Below are 16,015 nucleotides of genomic sequence, written 5' to 3'. Positions count from 1 at the left end.
TCGTATAACATTATTGACTCTTTGAGGTACACACTACTAGCATTTCCTTTTTACAGATGTGGAACTGAGGCACAGAGATATAGAACCCTGGCATAAGCTGGGGCTTATACTGACTGATAAGACCATTTCCAACCCAAACATTCTCAGGGAGGGAACTGGCAGCCAGTGCCCCAGCAAACTTGCACATCATTCTACACTCAGGCCTCCTCTGAGCTAAGCTTCCTAAAGAGCCAGGTGGCAGCTGGAGCTGGGGTCTCCTGGCTTGTGATTGGCTGTGGTTAGCCCTCCATGGTGGGGGAGGCTGGGAAGGACAGTGGAAGCTGATAAACAGCTCAGCAGCATGTTCTGAGAAACGAGAGCAAGGAGAGAGCAGAGAACACACTTTGCCTTCTCTTTGGTATTGAGTAATATCAATCAAGTTGCAGACATCTCAACACTTTGGCCAGGCAGCCTGCTGAGCAAGGTAACACTCATACTTTTCATGCCTTGAGCCAAAATATTTATTACATTTTTATGTTTCTAACTAGAAGTGCTTGAGCTTTCTTTCCTTCCAGGTGATGAGGGGATGGAATGAGCAAAGCTACATCAATTTTTTTTTAACATATGAAAATAAAAAAGGTATAAGAGGACACGTTTAGGGCCACTGAGGGCCCAGTTTAGGGCCACTGAAGGTTCATAGAAAGATGCAAAATATCTGAATTACTATAAATGAATGCTATTGTCAGAAGAAGGGTTTAAGGAATGCTTCTTGAATGAATGTGTACAAATCAGCAGAAGGTAACGTGTGAGACTCTTGGAAATAAATACTGTTAGTTCAGGCAAGAAAAATAGTCAGGAACGCAAGTTCTAGGATGGGAGGAAATGTGTGGTTTCCCAGGTATGAACAAGTATTACCAGGCATTTCCTGAACTAGATTGGCCTAAGTAGGAGACCAATGTTTCTCGAAATATCCGCTCATTTTAGAATCACTGAATGTTTAAAAATGCAATTCCTGGATTCCTTCCCTAACAGCCAGGCTCTTTAGGACCTGATGATCTGCATTTCTTTTTAAAAACAAGTTCACTCATGATTCTGATTTGTATTAATTTAGAGAATTGCCGTGGTAGAGACCCTGCTTTGAGGTTTTGTTCTTGAGTCAGGATTCCTGGCCAGGGATTGTGATGATAAATTTCACTTTCTGAAGTGGTTTATGCAAGAGGTTGTCTGAAGGAAGAGCAAGGATCATAGTGCTATTTTGTGGATACTTGAGACTTATAAAAACCCTTTGTATTTTGTCACATTTTTGATGCGTGATGTTTGACAAAAGACAGACGATGGTATTTGCAGAGTGAATGAATAAGTGGAACAGGTGTGATAATGAGAGGTCACACTTGAGCACACAGTTATTACTTGAAAATTGTGTACAGACTAAGTTGAAGACGTTAGGAGGGAAGATTGTGGGCCAAGTAATGGGGGGTGTGTGTGTGTGCAGGGTGGGCAGCTGGGATGGAAATGGGGGCTGCTGCTGCTGCTGTGTCCTGGCCTCCTGAACTAATGATATCACTCACCAGAAACTACTGTTCCTGCACTGTCCAAGCCACCCCAAACTAGTTTGTCAAAATGAATCTGTGCTATGTGGAGGGAGGCACCCCTGCAGCTCTGATGTCAGATGGCAATGCTGAGATGGCAGTGCACGGTGGGGACAGGGCTGAGCCAGCACCAACCACTCAGCCTTTGAGATCCTGAGGCTGGTCTACTGCTGAGATCTTTTGTTAGAAGACAGGAGATCAAGCATTTGCAAGGTTTTTGAGTGTCAAAATCTGAGTCCAAGATAACTCCTTCACAATCCTAACTTCATTCTGTCTACAGGTCCATATTTTAGCCTGCTTTCTACATGTCTATCTGAAAAGAATGAGAAGCTAAGGGTGGTGGTCAGATTTGAAATTAGACAGATCTTAAGCTTTTCTGGGGGAAATTTAGAAGAAAATATGGAAAAGTGACTATAAGCACATATAAATCTAGTCTTTAAAACAGTTTTATCCAGAATAAATGTATCACAAAGTTAATAAAAATAGTACTTGCTTGTTTTGAATAATTCAAATGATACAAAAATGAATAAAATAAAAAGTGCAAGAGGCCCTCTTATCAATGCCAATTCTATTTTTTTCAGAAATTAAACACTGTTAAGATTTTAGTGCATATCCCTTCAGAATTTCTGTGATTTCATATATGTACAAATACAAACATTATACACAAACAGAATCCTACTATACTTGCTATTGTCATTCTATTCTCTGCTTTTTCATGTGAGCATCTTTCCATGTCACTGATGCATACAGAAATTGCACATATGCATCAATGCATACAGAAAATTAAATTTTCTGCATGGTTTTCCACTGTATGTCTGGACCATAGTTTATTTAATAATGCCCTTTGGGTAATTATTTATATTGTTTCCTGCTTTTTCAAAGTAACAGTTTTTGAAACAAATCTCTCTGTCTTTATATAAATATTGTTGTATTCCTGTGGAAATGTTTCTATTGGATAACTTCCCAAAAGGAGATTTATTGCACCAAAGATAATATATTTAAAAATTTTAAAGACATTACTAAATTGTCTAGTAGGCATTTGATACCAATTTATACTCCTCCCAAGAATGTATGGAGATATCTTAATTTCTCCATGCCTTCATTATTGCTGAACCATATAAGTAGTTTTAATCTTTGCTAATTGAATAGATAAAAAATATCTAATCTAAACCTAGTTCTTAAAAGTTCTCTTTTCTACCAAAAGTAATACATGTCTATTTTAGGGAGTAAAAATCACAAGTAAGGATAAAAAATAGTGCAGTAATAAACACAAGAGTGTAGATGTCTCTGAACATACTGATTTGATTTCCTTTGGATAAATACCCAGTGGTAGGACTGCTGGATCATGTAATAATTCTATCTTTAGTTTTTTTGAGGACTTCCATACTATTCTTCATAGTGGCTGTACTAATTTACATTCCTATTATTGCTTGTCATTTGGATAAAATCTATTTTAACTGGGGCGAGATGACACCTCATTGTAGTTTTGATTTGCATTTCTCTGATGATCAGTGATGTTGAGCACCTTTTCATATACCTGTTTGCCATTTGTATGTCTTCCTTTGAGAAATGTCTATTCAGATATTTTGCCCGTTTAAAAATTGGATTATTAGTTTGTTTCCTGTAGAGTTGTTTGAGCTCCTTATATATTCTGGTTATTAATCTCTTGTCAGATGCATAGCTTACAAATATTTTCTCCCATCATGTGGATTTTGTCTTCATTTTGTGGATTGTTTACTTTGCTGTGCAAAAGTTTTTAACTTGATGCAATCCCATTTGTCCATTTTTGCTTTGGTTGCCTTCCACAGGAGTATTTAAATAAATGTAGTTTGGTAGATTTTGATATAGTAATTCAGGTCAGTGGGAGTCAAGGGAGAAATGTGTAGGGAAGTGAGATACTTCCAGGGATCCTACCACCATGCCTTATGATTGACTTACTCAATTTGAAAGTCAGTATTAAACTTGATGAGCTCTAGAGACGGTCACGCATTTTAAAAAGAATTACTCATAATATTATCTTGGAATACCAGAGAGCAAGTGATTTAAGAATAGTCTGGGAAGTAAAATGCTAAAGGAATGAGAAGGTATTTGGGGTTGAGTTCAACCTAAGAGGCAGGGAAACCACAGGGAAAGACCTAGCACCTGCCACAGAAGATAATTAGGAAGCAGAATGGAACTATAAGCAATTTTGTGGTGTTCGTTGGGCTGCAGTTGAAATATTTTTTGAGATTAATGAGACATTTGAAATGGCTGTGTATTGTTTTAACTCTTGCATAGTCCTGCATAGGTAACAATCTAATAGGATTTCTCTGTTAATCAAGTCTTAGAAATTTGCTTTTAATTTTTATGAAAAACACCCATTTCTTTTTTTTGAGACAGAGTCTTGCTCTGTTGTCCAGGCTGGGGTGCAGTAGTGGGATCTTGGTTCACTGCAACCTCTGCCTCCCGGGTTCAGGCGATTCTCCTGCCTCAGCCTCCTGAGTAGCTGGAATTACAGTGCCTGCCACCATGCCCGGCTAATTGTTTTTTGTATTTTTAGTAGAGATGAAGTTTCACCACATTTGCCAGGCTGGTCTCACACTGACCGCCTTGGCCTCCCAAAGTGTTGGGATACCAGGCATGAGCCACTGCACCCGTGCCCCAAAACACCAATTTCTGATGCGTAATGCTTGTAAGATGGAACAAACTTCAGTAAAGCAGGGACTTGAAAAGAGTCTTTGGTAGCAGGTGTCAGAGTTAGCCCTTGCCCCTCTGTACCCCCTAATCCCACCCCTGTTGAAAGTGTGTTCACCTGAGAATTTGTCTCCATAACTATGTGACTATAAAAATTCTCATCGATTTTGTTAGTTGATCAATTGAGGGGAAAACATATGTTACTTGACGTAACTGGTGGGTCGAAAGAGTTAACTCAGTCAAATTTGAGATAGGTGGATGGGATGATGGATTGAAAATATAGTTGCTCTTTTTGCAATTATGTACTAAGTAATTTGGGAAAGATTGGTCTAATTGGGTCTAAAGAGTACACCTCACATGGCATTGTTAGACTTTTTTTCTGCATCGCTAGTGATCTGTGCACTACAATTGAAATCAGTAGGGTTTCCTAGCATATGCAATTGCCAAAATGTTTTTTTACCAGAAGAGAAACAATACTCCCACCTCTTCTTATTATGTTACAAACTATAGTGCTAATGACCATCGACCAACAATGACTTTCAGGATGACCTGTGTGAGTTTTATCTGAAACCATGTGAATTTTTCATCTTAAAAGTCCCTCAGAATCTCAGTTTATGTACACTCTGGTTTGTTGCAGGTTTAGAGTTCTGTGGTTTTTGTTTCTAATGTAGACACAGCCTTATAATTTACAACAGCATTCACTAATTAAAATTGTAAGCATAATTACTATCCATGATACTTATTATTAGTTTGCACTCATAAAGCTCAAAATTCACTTCATCCTTTCAAGTAGTGAATAATTAGTTTCTTTGGGTTTGCAGCTTTATCATCCTTTTATGACCCATTTGGAAGAAATAAACAACCAACCTCCCGGAAGACTGCTTTAAAAAGCTGGAAAATATTGTCCAGCTAGTGCAATGAGGCTAATACAATGTGGAAAATATTACTTTTCTTTAGTGTTAGTAGCCAATTCATCTTTACATTTACTGAACAAATAACTATTAAGCACCTAATGTATACTAGGACCCTTGGGGAGACAAAGATAAATCAAAGATTCTGTCCTCAAAGACCTTAAGGTGTTTGTAGAAGGGAATAAAACTTTACATGTATATATCTAAACATTTATATGTGTGTAACAGTTATAAGTAACCGTAAACACTGTCATAACAGGAAATAACTCTATGATCAGCACCTAACATGATATATTAAGATAGAAGATTTAATACATATCTTTTGGAATACATGAATAAATAATTGAATGTATTTATTTTTATTACTTATAAGATACACCAGTGGGATATTGATATTGGTCTTAATATGACTTGTTTTCATTGTTCTCAGGTACCTCAGCCAGCATGGCGTCCTCTTTCCCACCCACCTTGGGACTCAGTTCTGCCCCAGATGAAATTCAGCACCCATATATTAAATTTTCAGAATGGAAATTTAAGCTGTTCCGGGTGAGATCCTTTGAAAAGACACCTGAAGAAGCTCAAAGGGAAAAGAAAGATTCCTTTGAGGGGAAGCCCTCTCTGGAGCAATCTCCAGCAGTCCTGGACAAGGCTGATGGTCAGAAGCCAGTCCCAAATCAGCCAGTGTTAAAAGCCCATCCTAAGTTTTCAAAGAAATTTCATGACAGTGGGAAAGCAAGAGTTAAAGCCATCCATCAAGCCAACCTTCGACATCTCTGCCGCATCTGTGGGAATTCTTTTAAAACTGATGAGCACAACAGGAGATATCCAGTTCATGGTCCTGTGGATGGTAAAACCCTAGGCCTTTTACGAAAGAAGGAAAAGAGAGCTACTTCCTGGCCAGACCTCATTACCAAGGTTTTCCGGATTGATGTGAAGGCAGATGTTGACTCGATCCACCCCACTGAGTTCTGCCATAACTGCTGGAGCATCATGCACAGGAAGTTTAGCAGTGCCCCTTGTGAGGTTTACTTCCCGAGGAATGTGACCGTGGAGTGGCACCCCCACACACCATCCTGTGACATCTGCAACACTGCCCGTCGGGGACTCAAGAGGAAGAGTCTTCAGCCAAACTTGCAGCTCAGCAAAAAACTCAAAACTGTGCTTGACCAAGCAAGACAAGCCCGTCAGCGCAAGAGAAGAGCTCAGGCAAGGACCAGCAGCAAGGATGTCATGAAGAAGATCGCCAACTGCAGTAAGATACATCTTAGTACCAAGCTCCTTGCAGTGGACTTCCCGGAGCACTTCGTGAAATCCATCTCCTGCCAGATCTGTGAACACATTCTGGCCGACCCTGTGGAGACCAACTGTAAGCATGTCTATTGCCGGGTCTGCATTCTCAGATGCCTCAAAGTCATGGGCAGCTATTGTCCCTCTTGCCGATATCCATGCTTCCCTACTGACCTGGAGAGTCCAGTGAAGTCCTTTCTGAGCATCTTGAACTCCCTGATGGTGAAATGTCCAGCAAAAGAGTGCAATCAGGAGGTCAGTTTGGAAAAATATAATCACCACATCTCAAGTCACAAGGAATCAAAAGAGAATTTTGTGCACATTAATAAAGGGGGCCGGCCCCGCCAACATCTTCTGTCGCTGACTCGGAGAGCTCAGAAGCACCGGCTGAGGGAGCTCAAGCTGCAAGTCAAAGCCTTTGCTGACAAAGAAGAAGGTGGAGATGTGAAGTCGGTGTGCATGACCTTGTTCCTGCTGGCTCTGAGGGCGAGGAATGAGCACAGGCAAGCCGACGAGCTGGAGGCCATCATGCAGGGAAAGGGCTCTGGCCTGCAGCCAGCTGTTTGCTTGGCCATCCGTGTCAACACCTTCCTCAGCTGCAGTCAGTACCACAAGATGTACAGGACTGTGAAAGCCATCACAGGGAGACAGATTTTTCAGCCTTTGCATGCCCTTCGGAATGCTGAGAAGGTACTTCTGCCGGGCTACCACCACTTTGAGTGGCAGCCACCTCTGAAGAATGTGTCTTCCAGCACTGATGTTGGCATTATTGATGGGCTGTCTGGACTATCATCCTCTGTGGATGATTACCCAGTGGACACCATTGCCAAGAGGTTCCGCTATGATTCAGCTTTGGTGTCTGCTTTGATGGACATGGAAGAAGACATCTTGGAAGGCATGCGATCCCAAGACCTTGATGATTACCTGAATGGCCCCTTCACAGTGGTGGTGAAGGAGTCTTGTGATGGAATGGGAGATGTGAGTGAGAAGCACGGGAGTGGGCCAGTAGTTCCAGAAAAGGCAGTCCGTTTTTCATTCACAATCATGAAAATTACTATCGCCCACAGCTCTCAGAATGTGAAAGTATTTGAGGAAGCCAAACCTAACTCTGAACTGTGTTGCAAGCCATTGTGCCTTATGCTGGCAGATGAGTCTGACCACGAGACACTGACTGCCATCCTGAGCCCTCTCATTGCTGAGAGGGAGGCCATGAAGAGCAGTGAATTAATGCTTGAGCTGGGAGGCATTCTACGGACTTTCAAGTTTATCTTCAGGGGTACGGGATATGATGAAAAACTTGTGCGGGAAGTGGAAGGCCTTGAGGCTTCTGGCTCAGTCTACATTTGTACTCTTTGTGATGCCACCCGTCTGGAAGCCTCTCAAAATCTTGTCTTCCACTCTATAACCAGAAGCCATGCTGAGAACCTGGAACGTTATGAGGTCTGGCGTTCCAATCCTTACCATGAGTCTGTGGAAGAACTGCGGGATCGGGTGAAAGGGGTCTCAGCCAAACCTTTCATTGAGACAGTCCCTTCCATAGACGCACTCCACTGTGACATTGGCAATGCAGCTGAGTTCTACAAGATCTTCCAGCTAGAGATAGGGGAGGTGTATAAGAATCCCAATGCTTCCAAAGAGGAAAGGAAAAGGTGGCAGGCCACACTGGACAAGCATCTCCGGAAGAAGATGAACCTCAAACCAATCATGAGGATGAATGGCAACTTTGCCAGGAAGCTCATGACCAAAGAGACTGTGGATGCAGTTTGTGAGTTAATTCCTTCGGAGGAGAGGCACGAGGCTCTGAGGGAGCTGATGGATCTTTACCTGAAGATGAAACCGGTGTGGCGGTCATCATGCCCTGCTAAAGAGTGCCCAGAATCCCTCTGCCAGTACAGTTTCAATTCACAGCGTTTTGCTGAGCTCCTTTCTACCAAGTTCAAGTATAGGTATGAGGGAAAAATCACCAATTATTTTCACAAAACCCTGGCACATGTTCCTGAAATTATTGAGAGGGATGGCTCCATCGGGGCATGGGCAAGTGAGGGAAATGAGTCTGGTAACAAACTGTTTAGGCGCTTCCGGAAAATGAATGCCAGGCAGTCCAAATGCTATGAGATGGAAGACGTCCTGAAACACCACTGGCTGTACACCTCCAAATACCTCCAGAAATTTATGAACGCTCACAATGCATTAAAAACCTCTGGGTTTAACATGGACTCTCAGGCAAGCTTAGGGGACCCATTAGGCATAGAGGACTCTCTGGAAAGCCAAGATTCAATGGAATTTTAAGTAGGGCAACCACTTATGAGTTGGTTTTTGCAATTAAGTTTCCCTCTGGGTTGCATTGAGGGCTTCTCCTAGCACCCTTTACTGCTGTGTATGGGGCTTCACCACCCAAGAGGTGGTAGGTTGGAGTGAGATGCTACAGACGCTCTCAAGTCAGGAATGGAAACTGATGAGCTGGTTGCTTGAGCCTTTTAGTGAGTTCCGAAAAGCAACAGGAAAAATTAGTTATCTGAAAGCTCAATAACTCATAACAGGAGTAACTGCAGGGGACGAGAGTAAACAAAGATCTGTGTGTGTTGGGGAACTGTCGTGAAAATCAAAGCCAAGGTTATCAAAGAACGGCCCGCGAGGCCAGGAAAGAAATTGGTCCTGTGGTTTTCATTTTTCCCCCTTGATTTATTATATTTTGTATTGAGATATGATAAGTGCCTTCTATTTCATTTTTGAATAATTCTTCATTTTTAAAATTTTACATATCTTGGCTTGTTCTATAAGATTCAAAAGAGCTTTTTAAATTTTTCTAATAATATCTTATATTTGTACAGCACAATGACCTTTACAAAGTGCTCTCAATGCATTTACCATTTGTTATATTTATGCAGAATTACTTTACATCAGGACAATTTTGAGAAAATCAGTCCTTTTTTATGTTTAGATTATGTATCTATTGTAACCTTCAGAGTTTAGGAGGTCATCTGCTGTCATAGATTTTTTAATAATGAATTTAGAATACACCTGCTAGCTACAGTTAGTTATTAAATCTTTTGATAATATATATTTACTTAGCTATCAGAGTGTGATTCTTTATTTTTGCTTTTTAATTTCAGGTAATTTAGAGTTTCCAAATTTAGAGCTTCTGCATACAATCTTAAAGCCACAGAGGCTTGTAAGAATATAGGTTAGCTTGAAGTCTAAAAATATATTTCATGTCTTACTGAAACATTTTGCCAGACTTTCTCCAAATGAAACCTGAATCAATTTTTCTAAATCTAGGTTTCATAGAGTCCTCTCCTCTGCAATGTATTATTCTTTCTATAATGATCAGTTTACTTTCAGTGGATTCAGAATTGTGTAGCAGGATAACCTTGTATTTTTCCATCTGCTAAGTTTAGATGGAGTCCAAATGCAGTACAGCAGAAGAGTTAACATTTACACAGTGCTTTTTTTGAGGAATGTTTTCACACTCATTTTTCCTTACAACAATTCTGAGGAGTAGGTGTTGTTATTATCTCCATTTGATGGAGGTTTAAATGATTTGCTGAAAGTTATTTAGGGGTAATAAATACTTGGCTTGGAAATTGAACACAGCCCTTTTGTCTCCAAAGCCCTTCTTCTTTCCACCACAAATTAATCACTATGTTTATAAGGTAATATCAGAATTTGTTTAGGATTCACAACTAATCACTATAGCACATGACCTTGGGATTACATTTTTATGGGGCAGGAGTAAGCAAGTTTTTAAGTCATTTGTGTGCTCTGGCCCTTTTGATAGAAGAAAGCAACGCAAAAGCTCCAAAGAGCCCCCTAATCCTCTTGTGGCTCCAGTTATTTGGCAACTATTATCTGCATCCTTAGGAATTTGGGATTTGCCGGTTGCTGGCAATGTAGAGCAGGCATGGAATTTTATATGCTAGTGAGTCATAATGATATGTTAGTGTTAATTAGTTTTTTTCTTCCTTTGATTTTATTGGCCATAATTGCTACTCTTCATACACAGTATATCAAAGAGCTTGATAATTTAGTTGTCAAAAGTGCATCAGTGACATTATCCTAAATGGTATGCATTTGGTGCTTCTGCAGGAATTCAACTCAGTATCTTTCATTAACAAATACAGCAGTTTTCCTTGCTTTTTATATGCAGAATATCAAAGTCACTTCTACTTTAGTTGTCAAAAACATATGCATATTTTAACATTTTTGAAAACTCTTGGTTTTGTTTTTTTTGGAAATAAATGGGCTACTAAGCCACCCTTTCCCTTCATACTGCTTAATCCTTCCACCATGTCTCTACACTAATAAATGGCTAAATTCACATAATTATCCTATTCCCTGAAGTATGGTAGTGCTGGTTTATAGATTTTTTTTTACCCTTTTCTACTCTTTTACTCTATTGGTGGCACTGTAAATACTTTCCCATATTAAATTATCCTTTTCTAACACCGTAGGAGCTATTTTGAATGCATATGACTAAGAGCATGATTTATAGCACAACCTTTCCAATAATCCCTTAATCAGATCACATTTTGATAAACCCTGGGAACATCTGGCTGCAGGAATTTCAATATGTAGAAACGCTGCCTATGTTTTTTTGCCCTTATTGTTGAGATTGCAATATGCTAGACCCTGGTTTTATACTAGAGTTTTATTTTTAACAATGCCTATTGCAAGTGCAATTACATACTCCAGGGAAATTCACCACTCTGAATGGAGCATTTGTGTGTGTGTGTGTGTGTGTGTGAAGTATATACTGGGACCTCGGAAGTGCAATGTATTTTTCTCCTGTGAAACCTGATTCTACAAGTTTTCATGTCAAGCCACTCAGGTGCATTGCGGGGACCAGTGATAATGGCTGATGAAAATTGATGATTGGTCGGTGAGGTCAAAAGGAGCCTTTAGATTAATAAACATGCACTGAGAAGCAAGAGGAGGAGAAAAAGATGTCTTTTTCTTCCAGGTGAACTGGAATTTAGTTTTGCCTCAAGTTTTTTTTTCCCACAAGATATAGATGAAGATAAAGATTGCTTCGGTTGAGAGTGTGGGTCTTGCATTACATAAAACAATTCAAATTCCACACAGATAAGAGGCAGGATATGTAAGCGCCAGTGGTAGTTGGGATGAATAAACCATCATTTGGATGCAGGTGGTTTTTGATTGCAGATATGTGTGTGTCTTCAGTGATTGTATGACAGGTGGTGTATTCTTTTCATGTTAAAAGATTTTAAGTAAGAGTAGATACTTTGTACCCATTTTACATTTTCTTATTTTAACTAGTAATCTACATAAATATACCTCAGAGATCATTTTTGGCAATATTTTTTGTTTTGTAGAATTGCACTTCAGTTTATTTTCTTACAAATAACCTTACATTTTGTTTAATGGTTTCCAAAAGCCTTTTGTTATTTTTATTTTTTCTGTTTCAGAGAAAATTCAGGTACCAGGATGCAATGGATTTACTTGATGCAGGGGACCTGTATTTCCATGTCAAATGTTTTCAAATAAAAAGAAATATGAGTTTCAATACTTATTTTTATATTTTAGTATTTCCATTCATTAATATTATGGTTATTGTCAGCAATTTTACATTTGAATATTTGAAATAAAAGTTTAAGATTTGAAAATAGTGTGTTTTGTAATTTCTATTCAAATATTAAAAATAATATTGAGTGCAGCATTTAAAAATTAACATCATTTACTTTGAGAGAAATACAGAATAAATTTGGTGGTCTTTGGATTAAAGGACAATTGAATAATGATTATGTGAAAAATTTATCCTAATGGAGATGAGACAATTTTTCCCCCCAGATACATAGGATAAATGGTAAATCTTTTTATTTGTTTTTTAACTTTTTTGGGGCTAGTGAAAATACAGACTTATTCTCCAGAAAATTCACATACTTATTATATTAGGTCACTCTTGGCATTACTATAAATAAATACCTGAGACTGGGTAATTTATAAAGAAAAGAGGTTTCATTGGTTCACAGTTTTGCAGTAAGTATGGCACTAGCATCTAATTCACCTTCTGGTGAGGCCACAGAAAGCTACAATCATGGCACAAAGGGAAAGGAGAGCAGGAGTGTCACACAGCGAGAATGGGAACAAGGGTGGGGAGGTGCCACACACTTTTACACAACCAGATCTCATGTAAACTTGCTGAGCAAGAACTTGCTCATCATCGTGAGAATAGCACCAAGCCATCTGTAAGGGATCTGCCTCCATAATCCAATCACCTCCCATCAGTCCTGACCTCCAACATTGGGGTTACATTTCAACATGCGAATTGGAGGGGACAAATATCCAAAACATAGCATTCTGCCCCTGGCCTTCCAAATCTCATGTTCTCCTCACTTTGCAAAATACAATCATCCCCTCCCAATATTACCCCAAAGTCTTTACTCATTCCAAGTATCAACTTAAAAGTCCAAAAGTCCTAAGTCTAGAGTCTCATCATTGGAGACTCAAGGCGAATTTCTTCCTGATCCTGTAAAATAAAAATCAAGTTATTGACTTCCAAGATACAATGGTGGTAGAGGCATTGGACTGACATTCTCATTCCAAAAAGTAGAAATTGGCCAAAAGAAAGGGGTAATAGGCCCCACACAAAACCGAGAAGGGCAGACATTAAATCTTAAAGCTCCAAAATAATGTCTATTGACACCATGTCCCACATCCAAGGCATGTTGCTGCAAGCGGTGGGCTTCCAATGCCTTGGGCAGCTCCAGCCCTATGGCTGCGCAAGGTGCAGCCGCCATCGCTGCTCTCAAGAGTTGGAGTTGAGTGACTGCAGCTTTTCCCTGCTGAGGTTGCAAGTTGCAGGTAGCCATACCACTCTTGGGGTTAGAGGGTGGTGGTCCCATCCCACAGCTCCACTAGGCAATAACCTGGTAGGGACTTTGTATGGGGGCTCCAGCTCCACATTTCCCCTCCGCATTTTCCTAGTAGAGGCTCTCTGCAAGTGCTCACCCATAGAAAACCCAGGTTTTCTCATACATCCTCTGAAATCTAGGGCGAAGCTGCCAAGCCTTCTTCTCTCCTGCATTCTGAGCACCTGCAGGCTTAAAACCATGTGGAAGCTGCCAAGGCTTATGGTTGTGCCCTCTGGAGCTGCAGCCTGAACTGTATCTGGGGCCCTTTGAGCCAAAGCTGGAGCTGAGTGGCCTGAATGCAGAGAGCAGTGTCCCAAGGCTGTGCAAGGTAGCAGGGCCCTGGGATTGGCCCCTAAAACCATTCTTTCCTCCTAGGCCCTGGGCCTGTGATGGGAGTGGTTGCCTCAAAGATCTCTGAAATGCCTTCAAGACCTTCCCTTTTTCTGGGATAGTAGCACTTGGCTTTCTTTTAGTCACGCTAATCTCTGTAGCCAGTGGTTGCTCTGTAGCTGCTTGAATTCCTCCTTTATCACAAAGTCAAGCTGCAAATTTTCCAAACTTTTACATTCTGCTATCATTTTAAATATAAATTCCAAATTTAAGTCATTCCTTTGCACCTGTATTTGATCTTAGGCTGTTATAAGCAGCCAGGCTACATCTTAAATACTTTGGTGCATAGAAATTTCTTCTACTAGATACCCTAAGTCATCACCCTTAAGTTCAACCTTCACTGATCTCTAGGATGTGAACACAATGCAGCCAAGCTCTTTGCTAAGGAATAACACAGGTGACCTTTACTCCAGTTCCCAGTAGCTTCCTCATTTCCCTCTGAGACCTCATTAGCCTACCCTTCACTATCCATATCTCTATCAGCATTTTGATCGTAACCATTTAACCAGTCTCTAAAAAGTTACAAACTTTCCTTCATTTTCCTATCTTCTTCTGAACCCTCCAGGCTCTTCCAATTTTAACCTCCGCCTGTTACCCGGTTCCAAAGCCACTTCCACATTTTCAGGTATCTTTATAGCAATGTCCTACTCCTTGTTACCAATTTTCTGTATGGGGCCATTCTTGCATTGCTATAAAGAAACATCTGAGACTTGATAATTTATAAAGAAAAGAGGTTTATTTGGCTCACAGTTCTACAGGTTGTACAGAAAGCATGACACTGGTGTCACATACTGAAAGTGGGAGCAAGGGGTGGGAGTAAGGTGCTCCACACTTTAAACAACCAGATCTTGCATGAACTTTTAGAGCAAGAACTTGCTCATTATCATGAGGAGAGCACCAAGCCATTCGTGAGGGATCTGTTCCCAGGATCCAATCACCTTTCACCAGGTTCTACTTCCAACACTGGGGATTACATTTCAAGGTGAGATTTGGAGGAACAAACATCCGAACAGCATCACTTATATACTCAAAATTTTGGTCAGAGTTGTTGACTTTTCCAGGGTCACTCAGAAAACGGCAGAACTGGCTACAGTCCGAGTGCTTTTAGTCAGTGCTTTTAATAATAGTAATAATAAATAATAGTAATAATAGCTATCATTTACCAAACTTTTTTGTGTGCTAACCACTTTGCATACATTTTCTTATTTGATCTTTTTGAAGTGGATACTCCTATTATCTCCATGTTACACTTGAAATAACTGAAGCTTACCTCAGCTAGAAAATGGCAGAACCACATCCACACATTTTTAAGTACCATAGACTCACCTTAGCTGGAGGTTTCCTAGCTCCCTTCCAGTCAGGGCTGAGATTCAGTCTGGCTGTCTCTCTACAGCTATACCATTTTTAAAAAATATTGAAATATGTTTGTATTTGTAGGTAAATAGCCTGTGGCCCAAGACCCAAGTGCCCTTTTTGCTACTCTCACAGCCCTACTCTATCTTTCAGGAACTGTGGATCACTCCACAATCCAGCAAGTAACTTGCAGCACTGCTGGAGGCCTCTGGACCTGGGTTTTTAAACATTTGAATATTTGAATGCTACCTCTACCTTTCAGAATGTAGCACCTTCTTACCTTTTAAGACCCAGGTAAAGTCTGCATCCTTCTTATCCTTTCTAGTTACTTTAGCCTATATATTAAATACGTATTTGTAGGATGCCTTCTGTGGGCAATGTGGGCTTGGCAAAGGAGATACAGTGGTGAAGAACATAGACAGTTTCTGCTCACAAACAGCTGGGGAGAGGTAGACTTCAAATCAACAATAGGACTCTAAACGCACTGCCACACACTCTAGTAGGTGTCATGAAGGAAAAACACTAAATGTGATCAGAGCATAATAGGTGCAGTATGAAGTACAACAGGACAATAGAATTTAACCTGCGGTATCAGAGAAAGCATCTAGGAAGAAGGAACTTTTTAGTGGAGACTGGGAAAATGAGTGGGTGAGGTCAGGTAGGTTACCTGGAGTGAGAGACCTGGAGTAAAGTTAGTCTGTGGAAAGACTCTGTGAGGGGAGAGCAATTGTCAGTGTTTAAGAACTGAAGGAAGGTAAGTGTTCAGGAGCCACCTGAAGGAGGAGCTGCTCTGGAGAATCAGGCAGAGGTCTTATAATGCAGGACCCAATGGACTTGAGTGCTGTCAGAAGTGCAAAGGAAAAAAATCACTGAAGAGTTTGAGGCGGGCCAATGAGGCAATCCACACCACAACAGCAGTGGGGCACGAGTGAAATACTTTTGGAAGCTATAAAGTATGAGG

General features: G+C 40.4%; 1 protein-coding gene across 1 annotated transcript; it reads left to right on the top strand.

Annotated features, from left to right (window-relative positions):
- Window positions 1–349: 349 nt before the first annotated feature.
- On the top strand, window positions 350–12,065 carry RAG1 (recombination activating gene 1). The gene is made up of 2 exons (XM_011973461.1): window positions 350–463; window positions 5,583–12,065. The coding sequence occupies exon 2, from the start codon at window positions 5,597–5,599 to the stop codon at window positions 8,726–8,728; it is 3,132 nt and encodes a 1,043-aa protein (XP_011828851.1). The 5' UTR covers window positions 350–463; window positions 5,583–5,596; the 3' UTR covers window positions 8,729–12,065.
- Window positions 12,066–16,015: the final 3,950 nt, after the last annotated feature.

The sequence above is a fragment of the Mandrillus leucophaeus genome, unplaced genomic scaffold (assembly GCF_000951045.1).
Source record: "Mandrillus leucophaeus isolate KB7577 unplaced genomic scaffold, Mleu.le_1.0 Scaffold138, whole genome shotgun sequence".
Classification (NCBI taxonomy): domain Eukaryota; kingdom Metazoa; phylum Chordata; class Mammalia; order Primates; family Cercopithecidae; genus Mandrillus; species Mandrillus leucophaeus.
The sequence above is the reverse complement of the archived record's forward strand: the minus strand, read 5'-3'. Positions and strand labels throughout refer to the sequence as shown.

Excerpts from the sequence above, each read along its gene's own strand:
- RAG1 (XM_011973461.1), top strand. The coding sequence starts at position 5,597 with ATGGCGTCCTCTTTCCCACCCACCTTGGGACTCAGTTCTGCCCCAGAT.